The sequence below is a fragment of the Oculina patagonica genome, unplaced genomic scaffold (assembly GCF_052425735.1).
Source record: "Oculina patagonica isolate OP01 unplaced genomic scaffold, crgOcupat unplaced374, whole genome shotgun sequence".
NCBI classification, from domain to species: Eukaryota; Metazoa; Cnidaria; class Anthozoa; order Scleractinia; family Oculinidae; genus Oculina; species Oculina patagonica.
In genome coordinates, this window is record NW_027558226.1 from 1 (window position 1) to 12,385 (window position 12,385).

Genomic DNA, 12,385 nt, shown 5'->3' on the forward strand with positions numbered 1-12,385 from the left:
AGAAAACAACTCACTTAGACGGCATCTATTTTTAAAAGAATTTTTCAAGTCGACTATGCTAAATTTTGTTTCCCTTTGGGGTGGGAGGGGGTACTTAAATCTAACGAGTAGAGTGATTTTACCTCAACCGTGTAATTGTTACTACTCAAATAGATACTATTAGACACTTATTCCATTGTTTTCTTTTGTTTAGTTTTCACTATTTAGCACTTATTGTTAGATGTTGTTTCACGGGTTAAATAAAATCACTCTATTACATTTGACCGAGACAAATTTTAGCGAGCACTAAATTTAGCGATTTTTGCCCAACTCGCTCAAATCGCTAAAATTAGTAGCCGCTAACAATAGTGACGTAAAGGTAAGTATTTATTATATTTTGAACTTAGGCAAAGGATAAGTCCGCGTTCGAGCCTAGTGGTTCATCTCGCCGGGGCTTATCTTAGTTTGTAGCATAAAACGACTAAAAGTATTTCTACCTCTCCCTGATCTCCCTGAATAAGATGCTAGTACTTCGTAGGGTTACCCACGGTATTATATTCGTCGGTACCTATCTATATACACCTGGATGGAGAAAGGCTCTGATGTAAGTTAATTGTCACGGAGCTGGATTGAAAGATATATCACTTCCAATCATTTTATTGCGCCCTGAGTACAGGAAATTTATATTTTTTTTTTAAAAAAAATCTTATAAAGTTCTTCTGAGCTGAAAGGGTCTATTCCATTACTTTCGCGATCACTTATCTATTTCTAACACTATCTTCATCAATATGACTCTGTCAACAGCAGGACCCATGCTACTTTGGACAAAAAAAGTTATTTAATTTCCTTGGATTTGGTCCCATTCTTAGGTCATGTACTGTATCAAAAATATAACCCCGCTATCTCGAAATACTTAAACTTCGTTTTTGTTACAGATATATTCACACTCTGCGAATCTACAGAAATGTTCTACAGCGCATCAGTTCCTCCTCACAAATACTTTACGTTCACAAGAATTAATTAGCCATTGTTATTATGTACCCTTTTTAATATTTTAGAGAAAAGAAAACTTGCTAACCATAGTATTTCGAACATTCGAACAATTTTTGTGCTCCACTGAGAGGTACAACTGTATCGTTTTTGCTACTGCTATTACCATTACCTTTACCAGACTGATCACAGGGCCGTAACGGGACGAAGGGACGAAGTAAGATCTTGCTAAGGGGTTATGGGGGCAGGCCCTCTGAAAAAGTTTGAAATTTAGAAACTCTGAGACGTACTCTTTCAGAGAAATTTTACTTGAGGCATTTCTTGAGAAAAATCAATCTTGTTCAACTGGGGATTATTTTTCCCAACAAAACATATTTCGTTTTTAATTTTGGGTAAAAAATCTAGCCGAGGCAAGTGCCTCGTCTTGCCTAGATACGACCCTGGATCAGTTTCCATTACGGGAACACAGTACAGGACACTCGGCAGAACCAGTGGCTTGAGCGGGCTCTACTAAGTCGTAATCTAATGAGAAGTAGCACTGTTTGAGCATCTACCTTCTCTGGACGAAACTACACGGTAGCACAATTGATATCAGGTTTGCAGGGTGGGGTCATGTCCTCAATGACTGTTCCAGAGTGAACGTGGTGGAAGGGCGGCTTCTATGTCGATTGAATCCGAGGAAGGGTCTCCGTCAATGGCTGTGCTGTTTGGGGATCGTGACCGTCGCTCAAAGTCAAACGCTGGACATCTTGATGAAGCCCTTTGGACCTCTTCCGCCCTGGAAAACGAATCAATATATACGCGCCTTCCCGTGGGTTTAAAGTTAAGATATGGCTGGATATTATAGCACATAGCTTGCACTGGTCTTTACATAGAGAAGCTCCGATACCAACATCTGGTGGAGATGCTTTCTCATTGCAGCTGTCCAAAGGCCTTCCGTCTTGAGGATATGTTTTGTGCCGTCGATGGTGCCGTACATTTTTCCGAGGAGCTCCTTCTTTAGGCGGCGTGGGCTTAATGGAGACAACTGGGGCAGCCTCTGTTTGGGACGAGGTGTGTACTCTTCCAATGTGCTTTCGCATCAAGTGCCCTTTCAGATCGCATATTTCTGCTTGTTGCTCTGTAATTATGTTTTCGAGCTCTATGATTTTCGTTCTCAGAGCTTGCACTGCTGCAATAATGACTAGAAACATTTTGTTCATTATTAATGGAAGAAGTGTATCGTTTTTATTTGCGTGGTTAAAAGTTAGTAAATATCTTATTAAAATATCTTTTTACAAAGAGTTGTATCTTAACACGTAAATACAATTTAATGTTAAGAAACGGATGTATCGGGGAATGGGAAATTGAAATGGGAGAAATAAAAATAGAAAATTCAAAATAAGAAGAAAAATTTAAATTTAAAAATAAAAAATAATTAAAAATATCCAATTGTAAATCAAAAATGAAAAAGATTTTTCCTCTTGATCGCACGAAGACGAAGAATGAAACTGGTTGTCCGCTCGTCGCTCGAACTTCGCGCTCGATCGCTCGTTATTTTAGTGTTCGTTCCACGGATTGAGAGACTGCTCGCAGTCTTTTTACCAAACAACTAGATACTATTGGGCACTAATTCTATTGTTTTGTTTTTTAGGTTTCACTTTTGATTGGTGTTTACAAGGTAACTGAATTTTACCTTCATCATATTCATTCCGGTCAGTGCAGATCATTTTAGGATATTGTGATTGCCCTGCCGCTGATTCAAGTTGACTTAATGTTCTCTTTTCTCTTGATCCTGCCATTGCTTCCTGTAGGATAAAATCAATTATCAATTTTCGGGTCTCTACTTTCACCTGTAGTTGGTAATAAGGGAACACTGCTCATAAACAATGAGCGCCAAAACAATGGATTTACCATCTGCAAGACTTGCCTCGTTTGTGTACAATATTGAGAAGGGGGAGGGGAGTGGTTCACAAGCTGCCCCGGATTGAAAGTAGAAAAATGGGAATGATTAATTTTATATATTCATTTCAACCAACTGTCTCAAGGACTGTCGCTCATTGAAAGTAGAGTGGGATCCCGTATTAATTTGTCGAACCCTTTGGTTTCTCGAAACTCCCGATTTCTCGAACCAATTTTCGTTTCCTTTGAATAGTACATGTCTTCAACTGGTTGCGTGTCCATAGTGTTTTTAAGAGGAAATCCGCCAGGACTTCGAGTAGTCATGGACAAAATTTTGTACCAAACTATTTACACATGATTGCAAGCTTTTGTGTTACTGCTTCAAGTATCTTATCGAAAGAAATCTTTTCTAACATCGAAAACAAATTTCGAAGTTTCCCTGAATTCCCATGAAACGCTTAAAAGATGTGAGCTTTTGCCCAATTAGCTTATGAACTTTGAATATAATTTTCTCAGACTCTGATAAGAAATTGTTGTACCAGAATTATTTCCACCTTATTGCAAATTTTTTTGTTACTGCTTCAAATATCTTATCAAAAGAAATCTTTTCTAACAACTGAACACCAAACATCGAAAACAAATCTCGAAGTTCCGCTGAATTCCACTGAATCGCTTAAGACGAATTTACAAAATGGCTACACGTGAGATTTTTCCTACACCTTGTGAACTTTGAAATTCATTTTCTCAGACTCTGATAATAAATTATTGTTGGTGTTATCACGGATAATTACTTACATCTTTACCTTTTATTAAGGGTAGGAAATAACGCAATAGGATTTTAATTATTCTGGTACTTCATTTTTGTCCAACTTTAATAAATATTACTCGACTTCCTAGTGAGGGTACCAAAGGAGGGTTCGTGATCCCGTTTCACGCACAAGTTTTAACCAAATTCACGTGTCACGTATACTTGAAACAGCAGAATTCACGGATCACGTTTCTTTTCTAACTATTTTTCACGCGTCACGGTCTAATTTTTGCCCTATTTTCACGCATCACGGACTAATTTTTGCCCTTTTCACGTGTCACGCATAAACCCTTTGCCCCCCTCCCTAGTGGATTCCGTCTTAACGGTTCGACCTTTTCTTGATCCAAAAAGATTTCAAAAAGTCCTTCCCACACGTTCTCGTGCGCATACAGGACTATGAAAAAAACAAAATGGCAGATTTTTCAGTATAATTAGAGATTCCGTAGGAATACAGTAGAATCTCGATTTCTCGAATCTCCAGGGGAAACGAAAATTGCTTCGAGAAATCTGGATTCTACTGTATCTAGGGAAACCAGGGGTAAAACTACAAGTAAAATGAGAAATCTTCATACGGTAATTCTTCTGGGGACAGAAATTTACTTCACGATGACGCAACAAGTAGCTACGCGAGATAATAAACGCTAACAAAACATGTAAATTAAACGAAAAAGACTTCGAAGTGGATTTCTACGGATACCGAAACAGAAAGCGGAGGACATTTGAAAGTTAGAAAGGATAATGTGACCATAGCCTGAATTTCAGACGTCTATCTCTGGGAGCCTGCTTCCACCTGCTCTCTTTTCGGGAGCAGGCGACTAGAGAGAGACGTCTAAAATTCGCCAACGTGACCATTGACTCCTGGCGTGACCTAAACGTTACAAGATTGTGTAAGTGCGGAAGTTGAAGCGCGAGAAGTTTTGCTATGTCATTCATTTCAATGTCTTATTTTCATAAATGGTTTGCGTCTGTTACATAATGTAACGCTGAATTCGGGGAAACTTCCTTCATCAATTTTTTTTTTCGGGGAAACCCCTTCATTGTGGGACAAAAGAAGATACTTATCTCCGCTAAGCTCTGTTGTGACGACGGCAGTTACAAACAAACCTTATATGGAGTTCTGGCACTTAGAAGTCGAGTAAACACCCTTTGTTATTTTATTCGGGGAAAACCCCCTCTAACACAGCGGGGATGGGGGGGGGGGGGAGTACTCGGGATTTCAAGTGACCACGAATCTCCAGATTGTTTTTAAATACTAAAAAAGATCCCTTCTCAAGAAAATACTTTTTCTACCCCAAAAAATCTCGAATCGAAAATTTCAAACCCAAAAATCTCCTTCTATCATCCCCGTCACTGAAATCCCGAGTACCCCTGCTGGGTTTCTAATAGCGACAGCGTTGCAAACGTTGTACGTAAACGCTGAAACGCTGCATGAAAATTCTTGTTTTACCCTTAAAATGGTCAATTCTACGCCGCAAGCTTATTGTCAGCCCAAATGAATAATGCGGCAGCTATTTTGTTCGCTGGACAGAAACACTCAGTTCATCAAGCATACGTACATCAAGTTAAGCGCGTAACATCAACGAGTCGTTTGCGACACACTTCACAAACGAAATAATCCGTCTTATGCCTAATCTTTAAATTTAGGGTATAATCTGATGCATGGCGCGCAAGAACTCGCTTTCCTATGTTAGTCGCGACGGCGCAAATAATCTGAAATATGTTGTAGTAAGAGCCAAACCAAAACAATATTAAACTTACCGGACCCGATGCGTCGAACTTTAACAACGCGGCGACTAATATTCTAGACTGATTCTAGTCAGTAAACGCCGGCGAATGCAAAAAGGAAACTAAACCCAAGTGAAAAACCCAAACCAAGAGAAATAGTAACGACGTTCGCGATGGACGGTGCAGTTCAAAAACTTTGGAATCTGCAAGTATTTGACGCGCTTATGTAAATAGAAATTAGGGGTAAACCCCCGAATCAAACTTACTCTATTACGTCAACATGCGCACTACTTTCTTATGGAAGGGGAGACACGGTCCTCGGCTTAATCAATATACAGCAGCTGGCATAGTTGGTTCCACAAGTGATTTAGCTGATCATATGGATAGAGTTATCAACCAAAGCAACCAAGGGACACGAATGATAGTTTATTCGAAGGGCAAACGCTTGAAACGTCACTTTCTAAGTTCACAAACGGTATTTCTAAAGCTTGCTTCTCTTAACTCTGAATTGTACTCTAGTCTGCTGAAGCAACGCAGCCGTTTTGTTAGAAAATAATCCGTGATTGATTTATTCTTTTATTGTCGAGGAGCTGTTATAGGAATTCTGTGTCCCTTTCCACTTCCTGTACTTGTCGTACCTAATGCATATGGATGGAGCTATCAACCAAAACTGCCTAGGGACACGAATGGCAGCTTACCAGGGATAGCTGCGAGGACACGGAAGTAAAGGCACGAGAAGTAGAGGAAGTGGAAAGGGACATTTTAAAGGCTTTTTAGTTTGAGTGACAGAATTCCTACAACAGGGCGCCAGCAGACAAGAGTACAAATCAGAGTTAAAAAAAGCAAGGTTTAAAAAAATACCGCTGGCATATCTTAGAAAGTGGCATTTCAAGCGTTGAAACTCGAAGGGCAAAGGTCACTAATCTTGCGTGGAGGTAACCTCAGCACGTCGAACTCTTGTTAAATACGTTACCAAGGCTAACTTCTTTTCTTTTCCTAGTTTTACAATAGCTCAATAGCTTTCTTTTCTTTGTGGTTACTTGTCCAGTAAGTTACCTATACACGAGGTCGAGGACGGAACCCCAGCCGTGGTAATATTTGTTATAAAAAATTAAAAGTAAAAGTGTTCTACATCGTGTTTGCAAAGCAGTAACTCACCGAAATCGCTTCAAATCGACCTGAGGATCTGGCAAACAGTTAAGAACAACACAGCAAGAGTGGAGGTCAATTTATTCATTCATGTTACCCAGTGAAACTGATACTGTGTCCGCTTCCAAGTAAATTAATTTACAACGTTTTCGCGTTCTGGTCATGGGGACCTTCAGATCGGGGTACGAGTACAAGATTAAGTACGAATACGACTTTTCAAACTTAGTGCTTATGCTTTCAAAAAACGCATTACACGCCAATCTCGTTCTGATGGTCTCCCTTTCAACTGGTCAGCAACAGGGAGGAGGAAGGGCTACGGAAACGTAACTGGATTGAAACTCGAAAATCGCACTGATACTCGCGTTCTCGTTCTCCGATCTGAAGGTCCCTATTAATCTTCATACGGTTGGACCGCAAACAGCAGATATAAGCCACGATTCCAGGAATAATAAGATACTATTTCAAAACATCCTTTCCGGTTCTTGGCCATTGTCAAATGGATTCTTCGTTTGGTCACTTTCAAGAACAACATTCAACTTGCATTATATTAACCACAAGAAAACAAGTTGCTTTCTAGAATAGCGCTTCTACCTTCTTGAACATGCTAAGAAACGACTCTGTTTAGTTTCGTGGCTAACTTAAATATTCCCCCATAAATAACCTCTTAGTGTGTTTTAAAGAGTCCTTTTTTTAAAATAATTTACCGATCGAAACACTTAGTATTTATCAATAACAACAACAACAACAATACTTTATTTAACCACGGGACACCTAGGAGCGCAAGCGCTCGTTAAAATGTGTGCGTGAACTCAAAGTCACTCCCTGTTAATAACAAAAACATGGGTAGATACTCTGAACCCACAGTAAATAACATAATAAATTCTGTCTTATAAACATGTAAATAACAAACATATCTCAAAATTTCAATGCTTTACATCTCTTCCACCATTTTCTAATTCTTTTTACAAATTGAATCCGAGAATCATAAAGCTCTTTTTTTGTCCTTTTACATGTAAAAATATCCACGTTGTCAAAATTGCTACATGGGGTATTCAAGGAACAAAACCATTTTGTAATTCCAATCTTGTCCACCCGAGCTAATCTGTCAATGTCATTCTATAAGGGGCCCATCCCGGAGACCCAGGGGCAGTCAGTGGAGGCGAGTAAAAGTCGAAACTAGGAGAAAACATCGGCGAAGCAGTTTCGACTTTCCCTTGCCCCATGTTAATTTTTCGGTACAATTACTTTATTTTTATCCATTTCTCGCGTTATTGTAAAAGTTTTAGATTTAGATTTATTATAAATTGTTATTTAGAATGTAATATACTAATTGTAGGTCGACATCAGCTTTTAGATACCAATTTTACCGACCTACTTATTAAATAAAGTATGTATTATGGACGCTGATCTTCGGCTAACCCCTCCGAAGGAAAGGATGATTACAGGTTGGACAATTTAACCTGAAAAAACAACAAAGAAAAATAAATAGTTTGTCATAAACGCGAAACGTCTTTTTAGTAATTACAACTCGTTCCTTACATATATTTCCAAAGTTATGACCCTTTGAAACCGTGGATCATAATTATAGTGTAAGGTTTCCTAATTATCAATTCCGAATGTAAGACCCCAACGAAAATCGCTCTATCGCATAAAGTGACCTAGTGGATAACTGTTAACGAAACATACTGTGCTGTCATCTGGATAGTGATTAATACGATTATTGATGAATAGTTGTTTTAGTATATACTGAGACCGAAAATATAGCCGGAAAAAAATAATTTTTGATTAGTTTATTTCCCTTCAAAGACTCCACTTTTCTCGTGCGCGTTGCTCGAAAAAGGATATTCAAGGTTTGAGTAGTCAATCAGTGCGCACCAAAAACGCTATCCACTGTTTTAAGGTTTCGGGGTGGGGCACACTTGGCAACATGTCGTGGGGACAAGTTGCTGCAACATGTTGCCTCGTGTGACATGGTACATTTTTGCGACAAACTTTGTCGCTATGATTAGTCGCACGAATTCAAACCAGTTTGAATTCCTGCGACTGATCACAGCGACAAAATGGGCGAAAGCAGCATTGTCGTAGCGTGTGCACACTTTTGCGACAAAATATGAATTAACCAATAAGATAGAATCGTGGATTTCACCATATTAAATTTGAAAACTATTTCACATTCCTACTCTTCCAAATTCACTGCATGTGCACCAAACAAGCACCTGGCCGCAGCATTTTTTTTTACCACTACACACGGAGCGACTTGTCGTAGAGACCTGTCTTTGCAACTCATCGCCTAGTGTGTCCCGACCTTTAGTATATACTAAATAGCGTTTTCCACCTTTTGAACAACTAGGGCCAGATTCAAAACTAGGTACTTACTCGCCACCGATAATCATGGCGATGAGGCACTCCGCATGGACCTTGTGAGAGCAAGGCAAGACAAGGCAACCGGGAAACGCTCCCTAAAGTAGAGTGTGGAATAAAAAGTAACAGTACAAAATTAAAAACAATCAAGAGCTCTTTGATTTTTTTTCTGTAACTTAAAAACTTCACTGGCAAGTTTACTCAATACACTAACAGGTATCGCATTAAGTACAACAAAACGTTCAAAGGTAAACCCCTATGTAAGAACCAATCCCTTATTGGTCGTGCTCCACTACCTAGGTCTCCCGCGTCCGGGTTTAAATTAGCAGGTTTTCGAAAAGTTCGTTGTTTGACGATCTACGCGAAGTTCTGATGATCTATGCTTGTTGTCTCCGTATCCCAATCGTCAGGTATATGTCGCTTGTTTTCTCTTTGTTTTACCTTTGTTGTTCGTCCCTGTTTCCGTTCCTAGTTTAACCTTTGTATTTACTTTGTCCCAGAAATCACCGGGTAATTGCCATTTGTTGTAAGAGGAATAAAAATGTTTCCGCAACGTCGTTTAGTTACATGTATGACCCCATGTATTGCTGGTGCGTTCGCTTCACCCTACAAGGTGCAACGCCACCTCCGCCCCTCCCAGTTGTTGGAAGGAGAAGAACATCGTAGCCTAGTATAAAAGGAATTTATAATACAAAACGTGATCTGAAATCACTGACCTGCAAGCAGACACAACACACATCATGTCCTGAATCAGGCCTGCACCTTTCTAACATTCCAGCAACACTGCTCTGACTTCTTGCGTTAACCTGAAACATTAAAGACGTGAATGGAAAATTAAAGGATGTCTAATGAATTTGGGAGAATAAATAATCACAGCCGTCTTGTTGATCAGTAAGCCTTTGATCCCTTCATAGACCGAAGCAAATGAACAAAATATAATGTGAATCGGTTGCATGCCGCATGACCAACCTTTTTGACAAGAAGTTAAAGGGACTGTGTCACGGCTAAGTTTATTTTATGTTATTAACTTTTGTCAAATATTCGCTATGAAACTAAATGTTTGCAAAGAAATCAATTCTATGGATCTAAATGACAAAACCATAGCTTCATTGCAGCCAAATGTATCTCCCGGGCGTTAAAATTTAAAGTTACAAGCACACAAGATTAACTTCAAAAGCTGTCCCGCAGCTAGCCTGAATTTCAGACATCCCTCTGTGCTCGCCTGCTTGCCAGAAGGGACGTCTGAACACATTTGGGCTTAATGCCGTCCGGTGACGTCACTACCCGAAAACCGGGTAGTGATTTTGATTGGTTGATTTAAAAATTATTTGCATAATTATGTGAAATTATGACTGAATTTTACCGCGCGAGGATTGTAATTTGAAAACGTTTGGAAAGAGTTCGAAAGAGTTCACCTTCCCAGAAATGAATTTATTAGTCATTTACCTTGAGTTTATTACTTTATTAGTTTACCTACGGATGAAGAATAGTAATGGAAATCGGTAGGTTTTAATTTGGCGGCATTCGTCGCTTCGACATGCAGTGCAGTGTTTTGCCAAATTTATATGTAATCTTGTTTTGTCAACAAAGCCGCTCGACGCTTTTGTCCTGCAGCCTCGATGAGCCAGTGATTTCTGAACTCAGTGCCCACGGTCAAGTAGGATATTTTTGTATTGAATTCCGTTTCTTGATGCCTCTGAAACCGTCGAAATTGATTCATTTATTAAAGTACTCACGAGTGTGTTGTATTTGTCCGTTGCGTAACATATTAATTTTGATCGCTAGATAAAGCAAATCAGTTTAGATTAAATCGGTTCCGTAAAAGAATATAGCCTGCAGTCGATTAAAATATCATTCATTTGTCTCAAGTTTTTAATAGTTTACTATTAAAACAATTTTATACCCTGTAATCCTTTATTTAAGCGATTTTTCTTTCACAATTAAATTTCATGGCCTAGACAGAAACTTTTCCGCATGAATTAACACCAAAGCGTAGTGACGTCACCGGACGGCATTAAGCCCAAATGTGTTCAGACGTCCCTTCTGGCAAACAGGCGAGCACAGAGGGATGTCTGAAATTCAGGCTATCCTGCAGCCAGACCATATTTCAAAAACCCATATCGCAATCCGTTTCAATCTTCGACATTTTTGGCCATCCGTACCTTCTTTTGCATTTGGTATGTTATTTAAATATCCCTTCACTGTTTAAGAAGTTATTTGATATGTTTAATAGAATTTGACGGCCATTTCCTATGCCTAAGTTTGGCTAAAATCCATGACACAGTCCCTTTAAGGTGCTTGCACAAGAGGGAACATGTCGCAGGGAAATATTGCACAACAGCTAGCAGGAACAAAATCACTTAATGTTCACTGAAGGGAAATGTTGCAGGGGCTTGTAGCAGGGACATAATAAAAAAAAAATCCAAATATTTACACAAACAAAAATGTAGCAGTGGCATGTCCCAGGGTGACATATCTCAGCGGCGACATGTTCCCTGGGGTATGTTGATAAGCTTGTGCATCACAAATCTTGGAGTAGTTTTATCCCTACAACAAATTGCACAGAGTTCACTAATCTTCGTTGGACATGTCACAGAGACAAACTTTCCAAGCATGCGATGTCCCCTTGTGGGACTAGTAGAAGTAAGGTTTATACAAGCCTAGTGGCCCACCAGGCCAGAGCTTATCCCGGTTTCTGTAGCACGAAGTTACTAGGAGTATTTCTGGGGTTAACCCCAGCATTATGTTGCCGGTACGAATTTTTACACCTGGGTGGAGAGAGGTACTATGAGAGTAAAGTGTCTTGCCCAAGAACACAACACAGAGACCCTCGCTAGGGCTCAAACCCAGACTGTTTGATCCGGAGTCCAGCACCAGGGCTTGAGACTAACTTTTTAACTCACTGGTTTACTGGCTAGTGACATATCAGATTTTACTAGCCAAAAGTAATTTTTCACTAGTCAGGTATATTGATTTCTATCAAGAACAGTTGACTTTTCCGAGTTTTTCACTAGCCAAATGGCTAGTAGGAATGCTAAACCTGGTAGTCAAGACCTAAATTTTAGTAGTAACCTGAGGTTAAGTAGCCTTTGGCTAGTTGGCGACCGTTTGTCTCGAGCCCTGAGCACACTAACCATTAGGCCACTGTGCCTCCCTTAAGTGGGACTCCAGGAACCTAAAAGAGGGGGAGGATAAACAACAACTACATTTACACCGAACAAAGTCAAACAAGAATTGGCAAAACAGCTCACTTGACACTAGCAAATGAATGAGTCCCAGTACAGTAAAAACCCGCGAGTAAGAACCTAACATTTAAGAACCTGTTAGGCTAAAATTTGCCAATTAGACCCCAATTTTTATAAGATTTGAGCCTCAAATTTGGAAACAGGTTCTTATTTTCTGAAATTGATTAAAAATGTTTACTTTTGGGAAATAAGTTTGGACAAAGCATTACTGTGTGCATGTCACATTCTAAATGATTAGTGTTTCATT

At 39.4% G+C, this 12,385-nt stretch overlaps 2 protein-coding genes across 2 annotated transcripts; both read right to left on the reverse strand.

Annotated features, from left to right (window-relative positions):
* Positions 1-6: 6 nt before the first annotated feature.
* Positions 7-5,569, reverse strand: LOC144640599 (uncharacterized). Its single transcript, XM_078499698.1, has 4 exons — positions 5,417-5,569; positions 2,645-2,756; positions 258-2,152; positions 7-100 (listed from the first exon to the last, which is right to left on the reverse strand). The coding sequence occupies exons 2-3, from the start codon at positions 2,748-2,750 to the stop codon at positions 1,629-1,631; spliced, it is 630 nt and encodes a 209-aa protein (XP_078355824.1). The 5' UTR covers positions 2,751-2,756; positions 5,417-5,569; the 3' UTR covers positions 7-100; positions 258-1,628.
* Positions 5,570-6,596: 1,027 nt separating this feature from the next.
* On the reverse strand, positions 6,597-10,790 carry LOC144640600 (E3 ubiquitin-protein ligase RNF103-like). The gene is made up of 3 exons (XM_078499699.1): positions 9,610-10,790; positions 8,909-8,991; positions 6,597-7,992 (listed from the first exon to the last, which is right to left on the reverse strand). Exons 1-3 carry the CDS (start codon positions 9,706-9,708, stop codon positions 7,947-7,949), a joined length of 228 nt encoding a protein of 75 aa, XP_078355825.1. The 5' UTR covers positions 9,709-10,790; the 3' UTR covers positions 6,597-7,946.
* Between the last annotated feature and the right edge of the window lie 1,595 nt (positions 10,791-12,385).